The sequence below is a fragment of the Numenius arquata genome, chromosome 8, assembly GCF_964106895.1.
Source record: "Numenius arquata chromosome 8, bNumArq3.hap1.1, whole genome shotgun sequence".
Taxonomy (NCBI): Eukaryota; Metazoa; Chordata; class Aves; order Charadriiformes; family Scolopacidae; genus Numenius; species Numenius arquata.
The window spans coordinates 21,357,764-21,382,891 of record NC_133583.1 but is presented as its reverse complement, the minus strand read 5'-3'; the positions used below and the strand labels follow the sequence as shown (position 1 = coordinate 21,382,891).

The following is a 25,128-nucleotide window of genomic DNA, read 5'->3' as shown; positions in this document are numbered from 1 at the left end:
ATGGGGGATGTGTGAAGGAGGATAAGGCTGGTGACAACTCCTGAGGGGAGCTTCGAATCAGTACAAAATACGAAAATTAAAAAAAAAAAAAAAAAGAGGGAAAATAATCAAAAAAGGGGCACAGAATTGCTAGGACCTAAAATAATTAAACTGAAACAGGGATGGAGGGGAGTGTGAAAACCGGAAAGTTTAACCCATCCGCTGAATGTAACTCCGCCGGAGCCCATCGGCTTGACGGGCCCTCCTGGCTCGGGGGGACAGGGCTCAGCCGGAACCGCCCCGCAGCCCGCTCCCCGACACCTCAACGGGCCTTACCGGCGGGAACGAGACCTCCCGGGGCTCCGAGACCCTGAAGGCGGCCGCGGGGGCGGGTGGCCGCCGCCCGTCCTAAGTGGAGCCTCCTCAGCGCCGCCTCAGCCCCCGCCCTGAGGTAACCCCCTCAGCCGGCGCCCGCCCTGAGGGGAGTCCCCTCAGCGCCCGCGCGGGGTCGCCCGCCCGGGGACGCAGGGAGCCGTCGCCCCGGGGCGGGAAAGCGGCGGCGCCCCGCCACGCCCAGGGCGGCCGGCAGAGGGCGCTGTGCGCCGGCGCCGCCGCTCCCTCACGGCTGCGGTCTCTCTTTACCACCGCCTCAGCCGGTGGGCGGGAAGCCGGGTCGGGGCGGGCCGGAGCTCCCCGGCGGGCGCCATGGCGCTGCCGGCGCTGTCGAGCTCGGGGGTGAAGTTCCGGCGGGTCCTGGCGCATTTCCCTCAGGAGCTCAGCTTAGCCTTCGCCTACGGGTCCGGGGTCTTCCGGCAGGCGGGGGCCTCGGCCGGGCCGGGCGAGGTGAGCGCGGCGGCCTGCGCTGGGCCGGACCCTCGGGGTCCCCTCCGGCCGCCGCGGGCCTTGTGCGTTTCGGTTACCGGTGTGGAGGCGGCGCAGTGGGTTACCCGGAGCTGGTTGTGCACGAAAAGGAGCGAATTCCCCCCAGATTCCTGTAGGGAGTTCGCGGGGCCGGGCCCAGCGGGAGCGCCGGGGTCTGCTGCCAGCCGGGGAGGCCTCCGGGGTGGTCCCTGAGGGTCGCGTTGTCACTGTGTGAGGGGTTCAGGTGGCCCTTTAGCCTCGTGTCGGCCAGCTGTGTCAGGGCTTATTTACCGAGGGGTTTTAAAAAGGAGTTGCAGCTTGTCTGTGTGCTGTGCGCTGTACGAGGGTAACTTAGGCAAAATCCATTGCCACGCTTAAGTGGCGTTCGTGGTGCTTCCTCATCGTTTGGAGGTCAAGCTGCTTGGAAATAGTGATGTCTATCTTATTTATTTAATTTTAAATTTTTTTTAATGGACGTGTTTGACCTTTTTAAAACGATTAATAGGCAGTGTTGCTCATTATGGCTTGCCTATTAAGCACTCCCCACAACTGTGACTTTAAATGTATCCCTTTCCTTTCTGAAAAGGGAAAAATGGGATAATAAGAATTTCAGAGCTCTAACAGCATTTCACACCCCCCACAAAGGAATGGGGGGAAAAGGTAGCTAACAATATCTTTTCAGTACTATTACCTGGCTAGCTAAGATGCAGCCCAAAATTAGTAAGCCGCAGAGAGCGGTAGGCCTAATGAATTTGAATCAATGTCACTCCAAATGTTAGTTTATTGTAGGTATGAGTTGTAAACTCTCAGCTTGTCTGTGTGCAGGGAACGTGTGCACTGATTTCTTCAAAAGAGCAGGGCATGCATTGTACACCACGAGCCTCTGGAGTGCGGATTGTTTTGTTGACAAAAGCAAGCAAATAGAGCTGGCAGCAAGGAACTGCACTTCCAAGTTGGCTTTCTCTGCCCACATCTCCGAATTCATGGCCTCGTATATTAGCAGAAGTCCTGTTCATTAGCACTTTAAAATGTTATGCTGAGTTGTGAACTAGGATAGCATAGCATTAAGCATAGAGCACTTAACTAGGACAGGAAAGTTTTGGACCATCAGAACCTTTAAGCTGTGTTTGACATTAATGCTTGTTTTTTGTTTTTGGTTGTTTTTTTTTTTACTCGTGAAAAATGATTAACTGGTAGTTTGATACTATGCATATCTTAGATTAACACTGTTTGCTTCCTGATATGTAAACCCCATTTCTTTTCTCCTTATCCACAGAACAATATGTTGGACTTCGTGTTTGCTGTTGATGATTCTGTGACCTGGCACATGATGAACTTGTTAAAGAACAGGAGTCATTATTCCTTCCTAAAAGTTTTTGGGCCAAAACAGATAAGTAATGTACAGAGCTATGGAGCAGGGATTTACTACAACACTCTAGTGCCATGTAATGGTAGGGTAAGTACAAGTAGTTTGAGTGAATTAAGTCAAATGTTTGTGTGTGAAGTATTAAACTTATTAGCTTATCTAGCTACGCTTAACTAGCTTGTCCAGTAAGTCCTCCTGCCTCTGTGTAGACTGTGTTTGGTAAGCAGGAGTGCAGGTAGGAGTCAGGGGAGAGAAACACTGGATCCGTCTATCTTGGTGTTGATTTTGAGTAACTTCTGCCATGTGGTAACAAACTGTACATAGGGAAAGCAAGTTCTTTTAAGAAACATGGGAAATGAAATGAAATTAAACAAAAGACAGTCATGGGAAAATGCCACGTGAGCAATATATACCTAACGGCAGTTTTTCAGAGCACATATAGTTGTAGTAATGTTGGGTGTGTGTCAGAATTCCTCATAGGAAGTTGGGGAGCTAGATAAAGTAGTCTGTTACATATTTGCTGTTTTGTTTAAAGGCATCTGTATGAGGCAAGAATTTGGGATTTAAACCTTGTTCACATTACATAAAAAGGGATTTTGGATTTTATTTTAAGACTGATGATCTTTGCTTTGAAATTCTGTTGTTCTTGGCTTTTCATGCTGTTATCTCATGCTGTAATGACTCAGTCATATGCCAGGCTGTGGTCCTTTGCTATCCAGAAATTCTGGAGTTGGCTGCCTTGCTGTGGTGATAATCTTTGGAAAGTCAGGAAGTGCTAATTAGTAATAAACTGTTGAAAGCTCATCTTTTTTCTAGTTACGAGTGAACTACAAAATCACAATTTGTTTTCTAACATCAAAGAGCAAAAGAAGCAGCTCCCTGATACAACACCCCTCCCCTCAATAACGGTACACATAAATGTCTAGGAGGTTTTATTTTAGATCTCTGACAAACTATTTCTTGAGTGTTTTCAGTATCATAAAGGATACTGTAGATTATTCCAACTACTGTAACGTTTGGTTGGTACAAAACTGATCAAAACACTTCCAAAATCTTTTTATGAACAGTTGTATTTTAATGTTCAGATCTTGTCGGTGTCTGCCTAGACCAGGTTTCTGGTCTAGAAAGACTTGGGATTTCAAGTCTTTTGCTTTAGTGATTGATCTTGGGGTGACTTTATTGTAACTTTGATTCTAGAAAGGATCTCAGAGGGTTCTGTGCATCTTCCCAAGTTTTTTCAGGGTTTGTTTTTGGGTTTTTTTTTTCAGAAGTTTGCTTGTAAATAGGAATTTATTTTTTTTTGCCTCCTGTGTTCATTAAAGCATTTAAATGTTATGCATCCATTTTTTTATTGGAGGTGTGTGTTCCTTAGAATTAATGACAGTTAAAGTAAGTAAGCATTAAGTTTAATATACTGAAAATGGTGCAGGTATATGGTTTTTCTAAAGCCTTTATTTTGCTTTTTCCAGATGATAAAATACGGTGTAATTAGCACTGATACCCTGATTGATGATTTACTTCACTGGAAAACCCTCTATGTTGCTGGACGCCTACAAAAACCGGTAACTGTTAGTCTCTTCAGCTATCTGTCTTGAAATGCAGGAAATTACAGGGCTGGAAATTATCAGTTGTAGTTTTAACTTTAACTGTTAAGGATCTATGCGTCAGTATTGAAAAAAATCTGCCCTGATTTAGGGGTCTAGTCCTAGAGGGATAATTTTTCAGAAAGGAAGTGAAATGTAGTCCTTAATGATGTTCAGTTATGTGAAAAAACCTAAAGGTAAGTATATTAATCACAGTTTTCTGCCAGTAGTAAATCTTGAATAACTGGGCTATATTAACTCAAAGTCCCTTTAATATTAAATACAGTATTTACCTTTTATAGCAAATTATAGGAGTTGCCAAAATTTAACACAGTTAAATAATGGAAATCTGCAGGATATCTGACAGATGAAAGCTGCTTTGCTGTGCAGTTACTGTCTAGTTCATTGTATTGTAGAAGTATCTATAATTGACCAAACCATGCGTTAAGCCTCTTGGTTTTTCTCCTCCTTGTTTGTGTCATAAAACATGAGGTCGTTGCTTTCCCATGAGTGCCTGATTCAGTGTGCTTTCGGCAGATGGCAGCAGTGCCAATTTAAAAACTTTTAAGAGGGGAGTGGCAAAGAAGAGGAGAACACTGTTCAGGTCTTAGAACAGAAGTTAATTATGCTTTTAACTAAAAATTTGGGGTGAAAGTTTGAATAGATTGTCTCGGCTCTACTGGCTTTTCTCTGTCTCCAGGGATGTGTTATAGCATGATACAGGGTAGAACAGCTGTTGCCTTTATAAAGAATGAAACTTAATACATTCAGAAAAATAACTGAGGGAAGAATTCTGACTTTCACATTTACAATGAATACAGAATATTTATTTTCAGTGTAACTTGCTAACAAGACAGTGGAGATATCACATATGTGTTTAATAGATAACAGTCCAGATTATTTTCATAAAGCTCATAGGAATTTGCATTGAGTAAAGACTGCAGGACTTAAACTGTACTTCGACCGAAAGATTTCTTGGTGAATGTTTAAACCGTCTCTTCCTGTAGAATCTATAAAATCACTACCTAGGATTTGGCATGTTATACTGTGTTGAACAAAAATGACCAAATAATTTGTTTAGATCTGTTGTACAGGTTTTAAATGTCTGCTGGTTCTAGCTTCACAACTGACTTGATGTTTTGATATATATGTTGTAAGTGGTAGTGATAGAAAGCTTGTATTACCTCCTTATAAAATGTACAATAAGCTTCTTTTAAAGGGGACGCAAGGTTAGGTTTGTTTCCTTATACACTATAATCTCTTACATACCATTTGCCCTTTGTGCTAGTTCTGGACACAGTTGACTGAAGCCAGATTAATATTGTTTAACAGTTTGTTTGGGAAATTCCCCCTTGCTGTCATATAGAGGAGGAAGAGCCCAGCGCTTTCTGGTGTTCCGTTACAAAGCTGTTGCTTTGTGAGTGAAAGCTATCCAAGTTATTCCAGCACATGAGCTGAAACATTTGCTCTGGCTTGAAAATCTTGGCTTAATTTTCACTGGAGGTTTTGTTTCTGTTATAAACTGGTTGCCTTGACCAAGTAATCTTTCCAGAATGTTTGGCAGAATAGGTGGTGTTTGGAATTGCCACTTAGAAATGCTAACTTTTCTTCCCAGGCTTCTTTGTTTGTGTTAGAAGTTTATTGGCTTTTCATCCTAGATGAAATTTATAATGCTGATCAGCTAAAATCCCATTTAACTGCATTGAAAAATTGAATAAATTTAGTTGTAATTTCTCCATAACTGGTAGGTTTCATGTAGAAAAAAAAAATGCTGCTGTACCTAAAAAGTAAAATAAATAAGCACAAGTAATTGGTTTTTAGAGGCAGAAGATTTTGAAAAGCATCTGAAGTATTACTGAATCTTTGTTAAACATAGACTGTAAGTAATTGCTTTAGTGTAAGCAGTTGTATTTACTGTTGTCCTGGAGAAACTATTAAGAGAAGGAAGTGTTTAATACATTGAAGTGAGGTGAGAGAGAGAGGAGTATGAATAGTGTGTAGAAATATCTTGTACTTTTTGGAGGCATCTTGGGAGGTTTAGTTTTTCTATCTTATAAAAATTCTCATAAAGGAGTGAGAGAGCACATCTTTGTTTACAGAATTTTTCCATTGTCCAAATCTCTAAAAACATTTTTTGAAAGAGAATGGGAAAATCCTCTTATTGTGATATTTAGCAGAGCGTGCATGTGGCTAAACGGCAAACTGGAATAGTGCTTTTGACACCTTTCATTCTCTAATGAAATTTTGTTTGTCTGTAAGTCTGTTTGTGTACATGCCTGCAGTTTCTGGTGTATGAATTTCCTAGCAGGAAAGGTAGTACGTTTCCTGCTTTAGACTGTCGTGATGCCTGAGGGTTGTGCTCATTTATAAAATTGAATATATCCCTCATACATTTAAAAATTTTTAAGTCTCAACTGTACTGTTAGTTAACTGAATTCTCTGTATACTGTAAAGCCAGAATAAATTGGCTGCTTCTTTGCCCCTTATGTGATAAGGTACACTGAGTAGTTCTGATCCTAAGTTCTCTGTACTGTGAAAAAGCTTCCCTTAACTTTGGTGGTCTTTCAGATTTACCTTAAGATTCAACATTCATCCTTGTCGTACCTCGGTGGTAACTATTGCATTCTGTCTTCCTGGGAGATTTCTAGCTACCTGAACTGCTTAAGATCCATTCATAAATACTATCACTACTGCAGCGTTTCATGCATTTAAATTTTGAAGCCTAGTATATTATTTACCTTTGGAAAAAAAAAGTCTGGTTTATGTTAGGGAGTATTTTTAGCCAAGGAGGAGATTATTCCTTTTACTTTACTACAGCAAGTCCGTGGTCTTCCATGAGGAGGAATAGCATCTCTGAGTTTCACATTTTAAAAGGCTGTAACTGTGGTGTTCTTAAAACATGTCCATAGATTGCTGTAATTTTCAGGGCTAGCCCAAAGTATAAGCAGTTTGTGTGACTACATGGGTGCCACAGACTTCTCTCCTCTCTCTTTCTTTAGAGTTTCCCTGTAGCAGCAAGTTATGAAAGTACGCATAAGTGAATTAGTTGATGAGATTTTAAATATTAGTTTATCCTCATGACCAGCCTGTCTTGTTTATTGGCTCTTATTTGAGCAAATCTGTATAATTAAGTAAGCTTCTCCCATGGTTTTCAAGGAAATAAAATTTACTTAGGGCTCCCTGGCAGATGAATGTATTGTATTTAATGTGATTTATCATTGTCTTTCATTTTAATGCTAAAAAATACAAAGTACTTTGCAGGAGAAGTTAGGAGGAATTCTGAAATGTTTGCTTGTACAGTGACCTCTTTATTTTTAAAATGGAAATCAAAGAAGGGAAAACATCCTTCAAAAATCCACCCTAGACTAATTACAGGCTGTTGTATAGATTTGATGTTAGTCAAACCCACCCCTTAGTGCAGAACTATTGAAACAAGCAGCCTGTATAGTGTTGCATTTACCACTGTATAAAAATGAGATATCATTCTAGTTTTATTCCTCTTAAAGATTTCACCATTATCAAAAGTTACGTTCTGAATAGAGTACTGGCCAGCCATGGCTTTGCTTTGTCAGTGTCCTTTCTTGTAACAAGAATTTTGTGTAGAAGGTATGTCTGATTCTATTACTTTCTTTACTGAATCTGGGTTTGTTTTGTTTTGTTTTGTTTTTCTTCATTAACAGAGTATTTACATTCCTAAAGGAAAATATTTAGTCGAAAATATACCTTAGCTGTTTCAGGCTATATTTGGGGGCAGAATTTCAAGTACTACTGCAACTCATATGTGTGTGAATGGGCTTTTGGAGACTAAAAGCAAGTTGGATACATTTGTTTGTACCTGCCAGTGGGTTTGCATTTATGGTATTCTAGAGTAAACAAATAATAAGAAGCTGCCCTTTATAAGCAAGACAGTATTGCTTAACCAGAACACTTGAAAAAAGACAAACTCAAAACAGGCAGGTATTCTTGGGAGAGTTGTTTCTGAAAGAGCGTAGTTGGCCATCTTGTAAACCAGCCTGACCTCATCTGTCTAATGCTCTGTAATAATATGTTTCTATATTCAGTTCTTGCTGAAGATCTGCTTTTTATTTGAGTATATTTCCATATCCCAGGTGACTGGATTCTGTAATTGGTTTTGAACAGTTTGAGTGTTTCCTAAAAATAAACTTCTTTGTGGCACATAGAAGCACTCAACTTCAGTGTTCTGTTCTTCATGTTTATGTAAGGTTCCCATTGAGTTCACATTCTGCTCATACAAAGTGCAAAATAAAGCCTAGACAACTAGTGCTTAAGAAACTATTTGAAGCATATGATAGAGGAGTCCTCTATTAAAAAAAAAATAAAATAGAATGAAGGCAAATAAGAAAATTTACCTCTCTTTCTGGGATTCCATTGTCTTTCAGTGTAACAGTGGTTGTTTTTTCTTATTGCATAATTGCATATGAAGTATTTCTGTTAATGCCTTCATATTTACTGTTTTGATTAATCCTAAATTCATCAATATGGAAAGGTGAGATTAGTTAATGGCTGTTGCTTACAGCAGTTCTGAACATGTTTGTAAAAACAGCCCTTTGTAGCAGACTATTAATTCTTAAAAAGATGTTCCTCTCTCTCTCCCACTGCGTAAACGAAAGGGGATGCTCTAGTTTTTATTGTACCATAATAATAGAATCTAATCTTAAATAAATTTCTTATTTATTTTTCATATTGGATTGAGTAACATTTCAAGCTCCATCTTCAGCACTGCTTTCCTGAAGTCTTGGTTTCAATGATTCCTGCTTTTTCAGGTGAAAATACTGACCCAGAATGAGAACAGCAAGCTGCAAGCTGCTCTTGTCAGCAACCTGAAGAGTGCGGTCACAGCAGCCTTTCTCATGTTACCAGAAAGTTTCTCTGAAGAAGATCTCTATATGCAGATTGCAGGACTCTCCTATTCTGGTTAGTATATGGGGTCTGAAGTCTCTGAGGAGAAAAGCTGTAGTTGGAGCTGTTGTACCACAGTAGGAAGTGTAATGCGTATTAACCCACCTGCTCTCTTGCTCTGAGCCCACAATGTTGCATGCTCCAATAACTATACTTTAGTGCTGTGTTATGTAGCGGCTTGTAAAGACCAATTGTGCTTATTCGTAGAAAATAGGTATAGGTACGTGAGCAAAACTCATACCTGCTTGATTTATGAACAGCTAATTATGGGTGATTGAATATGGTGAAATAATGTGAGGTTTTTTCTATTTGTGTGGATTGTAGTTTGGTTTTTAATGGTTCAAAACCTTGGAAAAATTTTTTCTTTCCACTCTTGAGTATGATGTGGATTTGTCTGGTAATCTGGCCCATACTTTGTTATCTCTTACTTTTTGAATGTGCTGTGTTTAAGTTTCTTATTTAGTTAACTTAAAGATCCGTATTATGATTCTTCAATGTACATTTAACACTCACCTCCTGGTTGGTATTTGTTGACTCTTTTTGGTAAAAGTATTTTCTCCTTTCTTTATCTATGAAATTGGTATGGGAAAAAAATCTAAGAAATTACTCCAAATGACTCTTCAAAACAAGATTTAATTGTTACCATTTAATTCAGCATCACTCTTTAAATGTTGATATCCTTAATGAACACTGACAGTGGGATGGCTAAGGCTTGCTAACCAGGGATTTTTGCTACAGGGTTGCCTACCTGCCCACCTGAAACCTGTCCAGGAATGTCACTAGATTCTTGGTGGGCACTAGTGCCTGAGATTGTTTCAAGGATATGTAAAGAACTGTGCAATTAACCAAGAATGTGGATCACTTGCCCTGCTGTACGATGTTGAAATTGGCTTCACTGTGTGAACAAAGCTAAAGCCATAAGACTCCCAGTTGGGAGTGTTCAAGCAAAAATCTGTCAATTACATGTTTGTGGATATTTTAATTTGCTGGCATTTTATTAAGTCTTAAACTTCTCAAAGAGTATGCTGGTAGACAAAATTGATTTTATGCGTTTCTCTAATCAGTCTGAAAGACTGCTGAAAGAGTTGTTCATGCTTTAATTTGGAAAATGTTTATCCTAATTTTTTTTTTGGTTTTTTTTTGAGAGCAGTGAGTCGGTACCATTTATATGGGAAGTGTTTGTTTTGCAGCTTGGCATAAATTGAAATAAACCAAGTAATGCTAGCAAATTACCACTTTGCAGCAACATTTATGTCCTGAGTGGGTGAAGTGGGGAAAATTATTTGATCCAGGATTTTGTTTGTTGATGTGTGCTGCACTGGGCTCTAACTCCTGGTTGGTAACCCTGGAAGCTATCAGGGTGGTACATAATAAGAGGTAGATGAATGCTCTATTACAGACTGACTGTTTTTTCACTTACTCTCTTTGAAACTTTCTAGTCACCTATCATAAAAGAAAGTGTAAAGGTCAGTAATGTGACAGTGGATATTTTATTTTGCTGCCAAAAGGAGTGCTTTTTGAGACTACTAACAAAATACATGGCTAAGAGGAAAAGGAGATACTGTGATCTTACCATGACTGCCATTAGCTGTTCTGCAGGTACTGCCCTTGAAGTGCAGAGACAATGCAAATTATTGTCTTTCAATATTGGAAAATTGTAGGTTATTTGTTTCTAGATACAAAGTACTGAGGCTGGTCAATACGTTTAGTAATCTGTTGAAACTAACATATGGTTGCAAAGAATGTAGCTGTGTTACTGCTGCTTTTGAGGCTGAACTTGACAGCTGGAATTTTTTTATTGTCAAAGTGAAAACATGGATGCATGGACTGATGATGTTACAACGTATGAGAGGCCACAAAACAGTTCTGAATCTTATTTTCTGTACTTGAAGCTATTTGAATAGTATTTTTTTACTATTAGAAGGTCAACCTTGTTGTGGATTATATAGGCATTAGTAGAGTTGGAGAATAAAGTTTTAGATGGTGGCTTTGTACTATGTTGTTTCTGTTACATTCTCCTTTGAGTTTTCGTTTTTTCCTAATGAACTAACTGTCTGTCTTATCTTGACTAGGTGATTTCAGAATGGTAATAGGAGAAGACAGATCGAAAGTGCAGAACATAGTGAAACCTAATGTTCCCCATTTTCAGAAGCTGTACAGTAACATATTACAGGACTGCCCTCAAGTGGTATATAAGCACCATCTGGGAAGGCTAGAGGCAAGTGTTCTTCAAAATGTTTTTAAAACAAGCAAGTGGAAGTGCTTTATCACATTGACAGAAGGCAAGAATTATGTCATACACTAAGGCAAGCAGTTGTAGTCACTGTACTTGCTATTTGTTATGTTTCTGTTGTTAATTCTGCAGCCAGAAGACTTGCCTTAAATACCAGTCTCTGCATATGTAGTAACTACTGTTCATTTTCTTTGAATATGGGCATAGAACTAGAGCCCTAGCAAAGGAACAAGAGAGGATAACTTTAAAATGTGCGTTCTAATGACTACCATATGGTAACAACAGTCTAGGAAGTCACGAATAAACATATGGTTTGTGTTAAAAAGGTTAGGCCATAACTAAGAGGTGCAACTTTCTGCAATCAAAACCTGTATCTCACAAAAGACTGTAGAATGCTAGTTACAAAGATCAGTTGACTAAACCCAAATGAAATTCTGGCATTATCTTTAAATACCCTTACTAAAAATAATTTTGTTCTAGTATTTTGGAAACATGTAAGAATCGCCAGTATCTTGAATTCCATCTTTCTAGCAGAAGTGTAACATTGCAATTAGGGAAGAAATGCCACAGTCAGGGGTCCAATAGCAGTTTCTCCTCTTGAAGTATGCATGTCCTTGAGTAAATATTCAAGTGTGTTATACATTTCAACGTGAGATTACAATTAGCATGGATTGTCTCGTGGACATGGGTATCTCTTTATCTTCTTGTCACCTTGGCAATGATCTCAAGATTGCCTCCTTTTAGGACACATCTTTGTTAGGAACTGAAGTACAGATATAAGCGAGCTTGAGTACAGTAAACAATTTTACTGCAAACTTTGGCGTACAGCATAGGCGAATCTCTATTATACTGCAGCGGTTTCCATGTTTTCTTGTCAATGTGCTTTTGAACAGTTTAGTGGAAGAAGGATTTAAGTGAATTTTGAAAAGAATCGGTAACACTTTCTCCAACAAAATGTCTAGTTAGAATAATACTCCCCGTTGTGTTACCTTCAAACAAATCCTGGTAGCATCCTACAAATACTTTGTTGGATAATAAATCTGTCCATAGTACCATAATAGTCATAGAGGCTGTTGATCAAATGCCATCATTTTACTGTAGATTTTGAGCAAAGTGCTTTAATGCTTTATTCCTTACATCTTCCTCTGATTATTGGCAGTAATTTCCCGAACAGAAGAGGATAACTACTATGGGGAATGATGTTTAGTGCAGAATAGAAACCCCTTTTCCAAGTACGTCTTCAGAGTTACAGAGAAAATTCTTTCTTAAAAGACTCCTCAAAAACAATTGAAGGCAGACACTAGTTCTTATAGTTCTGGTTCAGGCGTGGATTCCTCCCACATAATGTTAAGAGCCTTCTCTTTGTCGGCTCCCTCTGTAGTCAGTGGGTGATTCATCTGGATATCATTTTCTCCCCATTGACTGAAGGGAGTGTAGAGGGTAACTAGACTCCTGTCTGATGTCTCCATGAACTGTCTAAAAAGTTGTGTGGGATGAATCGACCTTCTCATATTTTCCTCCAGTTTTGGAGACATCTGCTCCATTATGCATTTTTCAGTATTTGTGCTTACATTTTGTATAAATCTGTACAGGCCTCCACATTGGTGTCATTGTATTCAAAAAGGGGTCATTGAATTTCTGATTTGGATTGGAAAATGTGGAATGAATGTTTCCTTCAAATTATCCAAACCAGATGTGGTTTCATTTTAAAGCACAGAAAATGTTTTTCAAACTAAACTTGAAATGTGTATGTGTATACTTTGATTATATTCAGGCAGAAGAAACTCAGCTAAGTGGTCTTTTGGGAACTTTCTTTTTTTTTCATTGTAGTGTACTTATGTTTCCAAAGGAAATTGGATAGAGCAGAAATGATACAGCTTCAGTGAAAAGTTGCTTGTAGAGGCAGCAGGATCATGTGTGTACATTAGTCTTCCCTGGGATAAAAATTAAGATCTTTGCATTGAGTTATTTTTCAGGTTCAAAACTGAGATACTGCATTTCCCAGTGCTTGGGAAGTTTTCATTAGCATTGTCAATGACTTTTATAAGTGCAAAGGATTGTGTTCTTTGTGATACTCATCAGAGGTCAAAGATAGCACAAGGACTTTTCAGACTTATTTGAAAAAGAGAACTTAATTTATTAACACTGAATGGTTTTTACTGTGTTATTTTTTGTAACCTTCAGATTGATAAAAGTCCGGAAGGTCAATTTACACAACTAATGGCTTTGCCAAGGACCCTGCAACAAAAGATAACTTCTCTGGTAGACCCCCCTGGAAAAAACAGAGATGTGGAAGAAATTTTACTGCAAGTTGCCCACGACCCTGACTGTGGATTTGTGGTGCATCAAGGTAGGCCTAGATCAGTGTCTGTAATCTCCTTTAACACGATAGATTAATTGTATGTGTTCTGCTAGTTCAGAACAATGATTTAGAGAGAAAGAAGAAGAAAACAAGAAGTTAGTCTTAAATACATACCTAAAAGCATGGGTTTGGATTTGTTTGATAGCAAATGGGTTCTTTGAAATGCTAGAAAATAGCATTCCTACTGATACAGAAGGATATGTTTTGGTTTAGATTCTCAAAGAAGTGGTCTTTAGGTATTAGTGTGGCCTACTTAGACCATCTAACTCCATTTGGGATGTGTTATACCTTCAGGATTTCATTGGCTGGCATAACTTCATCTAAATACTAAACTATATATCCTACCAGTCACACATTGCAATGCTAAGTTAATTTTCTAGCTTGCTGACTTTACACTTCCCAATCTGATGATTGTCCAGATGCATGAGCTCTGGCAGAGAACTTGGGCTCTGAGGGAAAAGATTGAGGTGTTTCTCATTGTCACAGATAGCTTTAGCTTGCTCATACAATGTTATCTTGCCTCAGAGAAGCTTATGTTGCAGACAGCAATGTTTTATTATTCTGCAGAAAAATGAAAACATTTCATATTTGAAGAATCCTTTACACCTGGAAAGAACTTGACACATCTTAGTTCCATGTGGCCAATTTTGCAAGCTCCTTGATTGCTGCGGAAACTCCCCAGGTGCCTGAGAGCAACTAGACACTAGCCAGCTGCTGAGGGAGCTCTTATGCTGATTTCTGTTTGGGGAAATAAAGCCGAGAGTTGCAGTTCTTCCTTGACAGCATAGGATGAATTGTGCCTGGACATCAAGGTGTCCAGCTTCTTTTCATGTCCGTCTGTGGCAGCTTGTACGCTCCTGTGGCTGGAGTGAGATAGTAATGTAATAATAGCTGAATCCGGGAGCAGGAGTTGCAGTGGTTCTGAGCTGCATATAGTGTCAGAGCTCTTGAGTTGTCTACCCTGAGCTGGCTGTCCTTGCGGTGGTATTTATGTAGGGTGTTGTGACTGAGGACTGCACAGTGGTGCAGCAGTTCAGTATCAAAACATTGGATAGACCGAGTCTTCTCAAGCCAAGCAGTTTGTACTCTTAGGAGAACAAATCAGAACCCCTCTTTCACTTACGTGGCTGAAAGATTTTCCCAATTCAAGAATCTGGGTAAAGGACAGGACAAGCCATTTCGTAATCCTACGAGACAAAGCTGATTGCTCAAGTTGAATTGCATTGTCCCTAGGTATTTTACTAGCTCAATGTGATTTGTTCCCTTCCCCTCCCCACCCCTACCCCCCAAATTTATTTTCCGGTGGAATATTATATCCCTGTTACTTATTAATGGATTTCCCTAAGCTTTGTCCTTCACTATAGAAATAGCTTTGAAAGAAGGACTTAAAAATAATATTTGAAAATATATTCTACATTCTGGTTAACACAGAAGAGTAACTTTCAGTTTGGAAGACTAACTCTGGGACTGCTGCACTTCTACATTTTTAAGTATTTAGTAACGTCCAGTAGTTTTATAAATATATGTGTTAGAACAGATAAAATTTAGTACTTTTCAAGAAAAGTTTTCATGTTTTATTTACTATTCCACTAATACCTAAGAACCACTGGACAAGAAGAACTGAATGTGCCACAGTGGTAAACAGTGCAGCAAAGTGATAAACAAGCCTTATCTCCAAAAGCTGATAATTTAAAAAAAGCCAGACAAACAAACACTGCACAGTGTAGGCAGCTCTACTTGATCAGAGAAGTGCAAAATCTCAATTTCATATTGGAGTGAGTATGATTTGTTCTGCTGTAGAAATCTAATATGCCAGCACTTAAATCAAACAATTCTGAATCCTTTGTGACTAATCATCTTAGTAGAGGAATAATGGGAACATTACATGAATTAATTTGATCAATTCCTACTTGTTGTTAGCTGTTTTAATATTGATTTGGGTTGGGTTTTTTATATGTTATATATAAAATAATTTACAGTACCTTAGAACTTTTTCAGCTTAAGTGTGTGTTTTACTTTCAGGCTGCCTTGATTGTATAACTGGAAAAATATTTAACTTTTTCGTGTATGTTGGAGGATAAAAAAAATCCCCACAAAACTGCTAAGATGGGTAACATCTGTGTGCTTTTCTATCTGCAGGCATTTCAGGAATTGTGAGATCTTCCAGTATAGCGCAGAGTGCTAAAACCATACTAACAGCTGGTAAGAATGTGTGTGATTTCATCAACATAGGCCTTCTGATTTCACAAAGTAAAAATTATAGGGCCCCAAGACTGTCTTGTTACAGAAGTTTAAAGAATAAGCTTTTTGGGTGTCTAATGGAAAGCCTCTAGAAAACAATATTTAAAGCAGCTTCTTTATATAACTGTTGAGAAATTGTAAAATGCCAAAAGAAATTAGAGTCTACATGACTCTTAAACAAACAAAACCCCCCAACGACCCAAAAGTAACAAAAAGCCCCTTCTGACTTCAATTCCATTTTATATGTGGGCCAGATTTGGCTGATGTGTACTGGTTCTGCTCTTTCTTGTATTTAAAAAAATGGGGAGAAAATTACTTTATAATTCCCTCTGGCTTTCCACATGTGCAGGGATCCCTAAATGATCAGTACATAGTATTGGTGTGTTATGTAGACTATAAGGTTATTTAATCATAAAATAAAGGAAGGAGTGAGTTTTGAGGAAGAGAACTGTGACAGGATCAGATGGTTTTGCCAGGCTCAGAAGGCAGGTGTGTATTTGAAGACGTGATGTATTCCAAACTGAGCCTATACTTGGTGAGCATTAGATATTACTTTAACTCTTTTACTTTAATTACTTAGAAAAAGAGCTGAGTATTAGAAAGCCAATGTGAGAGAAGCTGTAGAGGGAAAAAAATTACTTGCTTGCATAGAAACATGGGAAAACTAGTGATACTTTTCAGCTATCAGTCTTCCTAACTGAATGAAAGTTCCTGCCAGTTACGTAGCTGGAGCTTCATCCTATTTTCTGAGTTCTGAAATAAATCTAATTAAGGTGACCTGATTTTCACGTTTTAAAAAGCTGAAAGCACGGCAGCTCGATTTAAAAGAAAGACTTAAGACCTGAGCCTTCATTTACTTAAAACTCTGGTCAGGAGATAGTCTGAATTCCTGCAAAGTGAAAAATCTTTGCTGCTTGCTTGAAGTTGCTCGAATAATTTTCTGAACTCATTCATATCTATTCCTAGTTTTTCCACAAGAGCAATTAAATACAAATGATGCCATTACTGGTTTTAAAAGCAGCTGTGTAGCTTCCTACTGGGCAATCCTTACACAGACTTTTACAGCTGCTGTTCACTTCCCCTTTAGTATTAAAGTTGGTGGCTCCACGTTGTACTTCCCACCTCCTTATAAAGAAACACAAACTGCAGTGTTCAGGCCCATTAGTGGGCTGCTGAGTAAAATAAGCAGGAACAGTTGTACTTTTTATATGCTTCTGTTAATAGCCTAGTTCTAATAACTGGAAGAAGTCTGAGAAAACTATTGCTGAACTTTGTTTAGTAGCTGGAGGAGACTAAGGATATAACTCCACCTGAGAAAAGCGAATTATTGTTTTATGTGACTTAGCCATATTGCAGGTATTAGTTTCTAAATGTGAGGTTTCCAACTAAATAGGTAATGCTTTTCTTCTAGGATTTCTTGTCGAAATAACCTGCTAGTGGTCAGAACTTCCTGTATTCTAACATGCCTCCTTTAGCAATATCAGCTTGTAACCTATCTGTTTCTAAATCCATGGAGAGTAGATTTTGTAGAGCAAAGTATTTGGAGGGGAGAGGTCAAAGACAGTGTTATCGTGTTGAATTCAGTGTTGTGAAAGTAACTGTTTGTGTGTAACTGCAAGAGCATAAATAAAAATAGTTAAGCTTTGTCAGATTATTTATGCTCCCCTTTCGTCTGTTTTGATAGACAGAAAATCACCTCTGGGAATTGTCCCCTCCTTTTGTGTGTCATGCAGTAAATCACAGCCTATATGTCCTTTATTACTAGGACTTTTGGAGGGTCCTAAGGCATCTTTTAGTAGGACTTGTAATTTTTACTGTGATTTTTGTTTTGTGCACCTGAAACTAGGTATTTTGAAATGCCTTTTCTTTCCTGTCTTAACTGCTTTTTGCTTTATATATAGTGATGTTTTTTTTTCCTTTAAAACAAACTCTAGTTGTCTTGTAACCAGCCAGTTACATAGAATAACACATCTAAAACCATGTAATTTCTGTAAAGCAGTTGTGCTCCTTTGCCTGAAACACAAGCCAAATTTGAGCAGTGGGGCTTGGAAGAGTTTAGTTTTCTCGCTTTCAGTGTCATTTCATTTATTTTATTTTAACCGTATTTCTGCGCTTCTGCCAAAATCTGGCCAAAACCATTGGCAGCAGAATTCAGGCTTGGTCTTTTGGGGTTACTTACAGATTATGTGCTGAGGGAAACGAGTTAGGTTTGGAGAAGGACCGTCTCTGGCATTTCTTAACCTCTGAATGTTGTTTAATGAATGCAGAGCTTGCCTGCAGAGCTAACCTTCCTGCACATCTCTGCGTGGGCCACCCTGGCTGCAGCCAGCACCAGGAGCATGTCTGTAACATGTAACGTGTCCTGCTACACATAACATGAGTGATGCCACACTTGCTAATGGAGGCATAGCCCTGCTTCCCCACAGCACCACCAGTTTCGCTCACTGAAGATGGACAGAAGCACAGACGTAGTATTTTTTTTTAATAAAGGCCTACGTTGTAGTGCTCATGCAAGAAAAAATTAAATTTAACTGACCAGGAGCATGACCTGAGTATTTTTCAGATATGATGTGTTTGTATGAAATTCGGGGATCTTCCCTGGAATTTAGGAGGGATGGATTTTCAGGGGTTAGGCATTAGCTAGTAGAAGCCTTTTGCTTGTTTGAGGGGTTTTGTTTGTTTGCTTTGTTTCTTTTTGTGATTTTTTTTTTTTAAATGCTTCTCTCCAAACAGTTATGATTGAGTTTATGTGAAATCTTGCTGTATCTTCTAATGAAGATTTTTTTTCTCCCAATTACAGTTTCTTAATTTAAAGAACTCGTCACTAGGGGGCAGGCGTTAATGCTGGTCACCTTGCTGTGCCATTTCTTGGGGCTTTTAACAGCTAATATTCATATAGATATGTACTCTACACAGACAAAACATTGTGGCTCCTGCATAGAAAGTATTTGCTTAAGTCATGCAAGAAATGTGTTTTACAGGAAAGTGTTGAGCTTTAAAATTTAATCCCTAAGGATGCTGTATTTCTTTCTTCATTCTTTAACCAAATCTTGTCTAATATTCTGTTCCCCTGAGACCTATTTTCACACTTTCTAGTAGAGATTTTAGGAACAGTATTATGGCTCTGTCCTTCTGCAGTGCTTATATTAAGAATAGCTAAAGTAGCTAAAATAAGAGAATTATGGAAGAGATTCACGAAATCAGTGACTCCATTAAATAAGCTGTTGCCATTTTTTCTTGCTGTTCCTGGTAACTGTTCAAGTATTTTTGTCCTACGTCTGCTTGCAAAAGAAATAGTTTTCATTACATGGCTATCATTCTTTTTGAAATGCAATGGGGGACAAAAAAATTAATTCCTTAGCTGATTGCTTTATCTTAACAACAACAAAAGTGAAATGCCTTCTGTCTGGTCTCTAGTATGGTAGTCCAACATACAGCATGTTTCTAAATTAAATGTTAAATGGGGAATAGCCGTCGCTGAGATGGCATGCTGTGTATTAACTGCATTGGCAAGGAGCACAAGCAAAATAAAGAATTTCAACCCATTTAGGAGAATTTTTTTCATCTCTCTCTGCCAATGTGGTTTTAAAGTTGAGCTCAAGCTCTATGTTTTTGTTTGTTGTTAAATGCCCTATTTAGTTTTTGAAAATGTGCCTGTGTATTTCTTCGAGTCTGTGGTGAGATTGCCTCTCTGTTTCCCATTAGAGATGGCACCATCGTTTGATTTATTTTCCCACATAGCCAGAGTCTGCGTGGTCTTTGGGAACTAACTCTCAAGTTCTTATATTTAGCTCCTCTGAAGAAGATGTTGATACTTCTTTAGCTTAGATTTCTTCTTTATATCTTACTAGAGGAATGTTGCGAGCCTTGAAAATTTCTTAAAAGACTATGGATTAAATCATCGATTGAAGCAATTGTTCAAGATGCTTTTAAGTTAGCACAAATGCTTCTAGCTGCTCTGAATAACATTTGGGTTTTTTAGAATTGGGGTATTCGTACATTATGTCTTCAAGGAATTTTTTTTAACTATAATAAACAGCTTTACATACAAAATATTCTGTAGATTTGGGATAACTGCTGTCTTCATCAGCTGCCTGAGCAGACACCGCACACCACTGCACTTCACTGGAAATATATGTAAAAAGTTTGCGTGTGTCTGTGCATGATACACTAACAATATATAACTGTTTGCCTCCACATGACAGCTGTTCAGCAGTACATGCATTAGTCTTTCTTTTCAAAAGGAAATAAAGTATACTACAGCCAGGCATATCTAGCAGGGAACTTTGGGGGACCTATATTATAGCCAAATTACTATCTTACAATGCTAACACTTCCAAAAAACCGAATGTGGATTGTTAAGTAAAACCAGATACAACTTATGTTTACACTGAAATTCTGTGGTCTTGATTCCATGTGCATTAGGTCTTTGTTCTGTATCATATAGTGGAAAAATCTAAAGGGGAGGTGGAACCACCAAGTCATAGATTCAGAGCTAAACTAGAAAGACATTTTCATGTGGTCCAACTGCTTCAGATTCTGAGACTAAGCCATAATTACAACCATTAACTTTTACTACAGATGTGACTCATCACCCTGAGGGCTGCTTTAAGAAACCAGCTGTGTGTATAAACCTGTATTTTGCTTTGTAGCATGATGTGCCAGGGCAGAAATGTAAGCATCTCATTACATAAGGCTGTAGCGGGCGGAGTTCAGGAGAGTGCTCCCTGCAGGGGGAAAATACGGAGGAGAACCATCTCTGTAGGCTGAGGAGCTGCTGCAAGAGGCAGAGCAGGTTGGCGAGCAGATAAAACATGCTGACTCGCAAGCTGTGGTGGCAGCACGGGTGATGACAGTCCTGCGCGGCTGTATCAGCTTTGTCACTGCTGGTTTGTTTTACTGCCCTTCCAGAAGTACACTGACTGCATTGGGACGGCAGAAGAACAGCAGTCCTGGCAGAGAAATTTCAGTATTTGAGGGGCTGTATCCTGGATGTATAGTACCTAGGAGATTGGACAGTAATTTTCAAAAGCATAGCTTTAACATAATTTTAACAGTCTGGCTTTGTTCTGCAACTGGAGTTCTTACACTGTGTGCAATTTTAATGCAGATATGTGAGGTGCTTCAGAAGTTACATGATTATTTACTTTTTATTTGAGATGCTGCAAAGAAAAGCCCATCGTGACTTCATTAGTGTGCTTGCTTTTAGGAAAAACCTATTAAATATAGAAAAGTTTGAGCTTACGTGTGGGATGCACATGGTTTTGTAAATTGAAAATGTATATATGGATTATTCCGTACAAAAGGTAAAGTTGAGTTTATTTAAATTGCAATTAGAGACACAGCAAGTGCAAAACTGATTATATGCAGCATATTTGTTACGACAGGCTTTTTACTCTCCGTCACATTCCTTTGTAAATAGAGCGTGGACTTTTCCTTATTACTGCAGAGTCATTTGACTTCTTGTGACTCTAGACTGCTAATACTGAATGCATATTTCACTTATTTTATCTTCATTTGATTACTTTCTAAGGCCTTTTCAAAAGCGAATATTATCATACCCTTTTTTTTCCCCCCACAAAAGTCCAATGCAATAGATGGCTAATGAGTTGCTCGTTTGTTCCAGAAGATCTTTCCTTGGGTTCTGCTGTGTCATACTCCTTGGCTTTTGGCTAAATTGCTTCTGGGTACTTTTAGTGAGTCTTGTCAGGTAAACGGTGTTCTATTAAATAAACATAAGAAAGATTGTAATAAGTATAACATACCATACTTTTTAATCTGTGCATGCAAGTGTCAAAATTAAAGCTTTTGGGGCAGCATTAAAACCTTGCCTTTTCAGTTTTGAATTTGTAAGGATGTGATATAGACTGTGCTGTAATCTGAAAAGTCACTGTGTTTTATGTTGCGTTGGGCTTTTTTTTTGGTTTGGGGTGGTTTTTTAATTTTAAAAAAAAAGCTGGAAGGAGGAAAAAATAAGTAGCTCTACTGGCTAGGATCTCAGAACCCCACTGAAATGCCAAGACTAACAATATTTTCGTTTTAAGTTTCCAAATACTAGATGACTAAACCCAGCAAAAGGCTGTGTCTTTTTTTACTCTAGGTCTCTAAGGGAAGGCTTATCTCTGGGAGAACTTCAGAAAGTGTTTAACTCTAAGGGTATGCTTTACAAATTGTGTGGGAGTCATCCTTGATCCCTTTGTATCTAAAACTTGTAAAAGCTTGGAGGCCATGACTGCTGCAAGACCCTTCTGTGTCTATATGAAAATTGAGAAATGCCTTCCTTCACTGTAGGCCTATAGTGTAATGGTATATTTACCAAAGTTCACTACTCATGGGCTACTGCAGGATGATGCTAAGAGTATGACAGCTCTTCTGGCTTCATATGGGGTTTGTTATAAACAAGTGACAGGCAGGTTACTCGGAAGCAAAACTGGCCCAGACAACATCCCTGCAGCAGGGTATTCACACTGATGTCCATATTATACTTCTGATATTGGCAATGTTGCCAAATTACAGCTGTTTGTCATCATCTTATTATTTTTGCTTCTTTCAATTCACCTGGGTATATCCTTATTAATCAGGTTTTTCCATACCCATCATCGTTTCAATATTATTTTTTGTTACCTAAGGACACAGATGTCATTTCATTATGCAAGTCGAGTTTTATTCTCTTGCAGGTGTGCTGTTCTCTCAGTTATGAAATGGTAGTTGCCATTAGTTAGGATGAGGCAATAAAAAAATATTCAAGGAGGTTCCAATGTAGTCTACAACTTGTTGAAGCCAGAACAGATTTCCACCTCAACAGTCAGCAGCCCGTTTCCCGAGGAGAAAAAAAAAAAAACCAACCCAAAACAATTCAGTTTTTACTTTTAATTCACAAGCCTTTGCATAATAAGGCTCTGGGTTTGTTTGTCCTGGAAAGCTGCTGGTGGTGTGCAGTGATTGATTACATTTAATCAAGATGGGCATCAGCGTGATGCTTCTCAACTCTAACTGCAGAATTGGTCCACAACAAGGCAACCAAGTGCCTGATGTATGGCATCAAGCAAGGGTAACTAAAATCTGATTAGCAGAAGAAATTGGTAAAGATGAGGAAGGGCTTTTGAAAAGCATAATGTATAGGTTTGGTGAGGGTCTGCGGTAAACAGATGGTTTTAAAGCCTTTCTGTATTTAGCATTTAGGAACAATGATGTAAATCAGAAGTTTCCAACTCTACTAATTAAGAGTTTTATTGTGAATCTCTTTGTTTGCTGTACCTTGGTCATTGTATACATCTTCAGACGGCCTTCAGAATGACCCTGTTCTATTTTGCATGCTTTGATACTATTAAAAGTCTTTTTTTGTTCCATTATTACTGTGTTATCAATGTGACAGTAAGGTTATTTGCATATCTGCCTGATGGATTAAGTTGTTGTTCTTCCAGGGAAATATTTTATTTAATGTAGTAAGAATCTAGTATTTGAATATTTGAGTTAGCCTTCCTAAATGATGATATTTTATGAATTTTGTGTCTCTTTTTTTTTTTTTTAGGGGCAAAGAAATCTATAACTTACAGTATGAAGAAATTATATAAAATGACGAAGGGATGGTTAAAGAAGACATCTTGAGTCTTGACATACTGTGTATGGGTAAATAAATGGTACTTTTTCTCTAAATATTTTGCAGATGATGTTTTGCCTAGTTGAGGAGATTAAAGTGCATTTAAGAAGTCTGTTCTAATAATTTACGTGCCAAATTTTACTACTAAAATAGAAACTTTTGTTACTGGGGGAGGGCTCGATAGTAATAGGGCAAAGGAATTGTAATGTGTAAATACTGAAGTGAATTTTCCTGTGTACTATGGCTTGGATTTTCAGAAACTCTGAGGAAAAGGGATTGATTGTACATATGAATTAAAAACCAAAGCCACTCATTTTCTGTGTATTGCTAGCTTTATTTTCCAAAATATCCCCAGGCTCTTTCAAGATATTCACTGTCCCAATTTTTATTCTCTCAGGGACTTATGGAACTGGAGAGTCTGTTGAGTTTTAAGGAGATATGAAACTGTCCTCTTGAAATACATTATTTTTGCACTTACAAGTTCATCCTTAGAATTCTTCTGAGGATGCTTCTGCAGGGTAGACTTCATGAAAAGTCATTTTTTTTTCTCAGATGTGTGACATTTTGAATCCAAAAACTTGGACCATGACTTTCAGTCTGGGAAAGAGTGTTTGAAATGAGAAGCTTGTCAGGTATTGGATGCTTTCATAAAAATTGTATGCTCTTTTCACGAGACGGAGATTCCAAGTACCCAGCTGATAGCTAAGCACTGTCAAAAGTGTCACAGTTGGAAGGAACGTCATACTTGCACTGACTTTCAGGACCTACTTGTGCAGATTTATGAAATGTGAGTTGTTTGGCAGAAGATTCTAAGTGCTTAAAAGTTGGGAATTCTATGAACAAAAGTACCTATTGTTTGATTCTTTGATTTATTTTTTTTTCCCCTGAAAATACTGTCCACAAAGATAAAACTTGTCCTCCCTAGCTTAATCAAATCAGCTAAAGAAAATTGGACTTTTACGTAACATGTTACGTTAATCATGCCATTAAAGAATGGATGTTTCTGATGGTATTCATGTGTAACGCAATAAATAGAGAGCATCTGTTGTAAATAGAGTATTTTTTGCACTGAGCCAGGTGGGTTTGCAAATTTTGGATGTTTTTCTTAATAGAAATAAATTGAGAGAACACTTTTTTTTTGTGAGAGTGTCAATGATAAAAATAATTTAAAGGTAAAAAATGGAAATAAAATGTGTCTGTCCTGATTAGTATGTATTTTTTTTCCTGTGTATCCTGTGATCAGTAGGGCCATCTCTCAAGCTACATTTGATTTAGTGATGTCACTTTAAAAAAAAAAATTGTTGGAATGAAATTGGCTGCTAATTGTTTCCAGAGAGCAGTTCAAAGCATAAATTTAAGAAAAAAGACAGAAAACATATTATTGTATGTAATATGACTCATTCAGGCTTACTTTAATCACGGAGGAACGTTTAAATATTGATTATTTTTAAATATTTGAGTTTAAATTGGCAAAATTTGAATCCAGAATCAGGAAATAGACGTGTCCTTTTTTTTTATTTTCTTGGAAAATGTTATTACTGTGAAATAGTAACTTTTTAAGGTCATAGGCAGATTCCTAATCCTTTGCATTATCTGTTGGATGATAGGTGTAGAATTTGTATGATAAATCCTCTCAGCTGTCCCTTTTCTGATATTAGGAGGCTGACTATCCATCTTACGGTGGCATATTCTGAAAAAAGAAGTAACTTAAGCTAGAGAATGTTTGTATGTACAGTACTAGCATTCTGTGCCCCTATTAGTAAGAGGTCAAAGTCCCTGATCTGAAAAGTTTGTATTATAAGAAACAGAGCTAGGGAATTTAAGCCACTCCTTAAATTAAATTAACCTTGGGTTTTGGATGGCTTATTTATCTGCATGAAGAGGTTTCTTTCTGGATAATCGAAGGCTTTTATACCGAATATAACCTATCCACCTTAAAATTAACTTCGTATGTAGTGAAGACTTGAAATAGCTGTATGATTT

The 25,128-nt window shown here is 38.2% G+C and overlaps 1 protein-coding gene across 2 annotated transcripts; it reads left to right on the top strand.

Moving 5' to 3' along the window:
• Positions 1-647: 647 nt before the first annotated feature.
• TAMM41 (TAM41 mitochondrial translocator assembly and maintenance homolog) lies at positions 648-24,348 on the top strand. 2 transcript variants are annotated; one of them, XM_074152480.1, is made up of 9 exons: positions 648-822; positions 2,117-2,296; positions 3,676-3,768; positions 8,574-8,724; positions 10,782-10,927; positions 13,127-13,292; positions 15,444-15,506; positions 23,077-23,174; positions 23,543-24,348. In XM_074152480.1, exons 1-8 carry the CDS (start codon positions 685-687, stop codon positions 23,151-23,153), a joined length of 1,014 nt encoding a protein of 337 aa, XP_074008581.1. In that variant the 5' UTR covers positions 648-684; the 3' UTR covers positions 23,154-23,174; positions 23,543-24,348. The 2 variants fall into 2 exon arrangements, with proteins under 2 accessions (XP_074008581.1, XP_074008582.1); XM_074152481.1 differs by having other exon boundaries at positions 661-822; positions 23,698-24,319.
• The last annotated feature ends 780 nt before the right edge of the window (positions 24,349-25,128 follow it).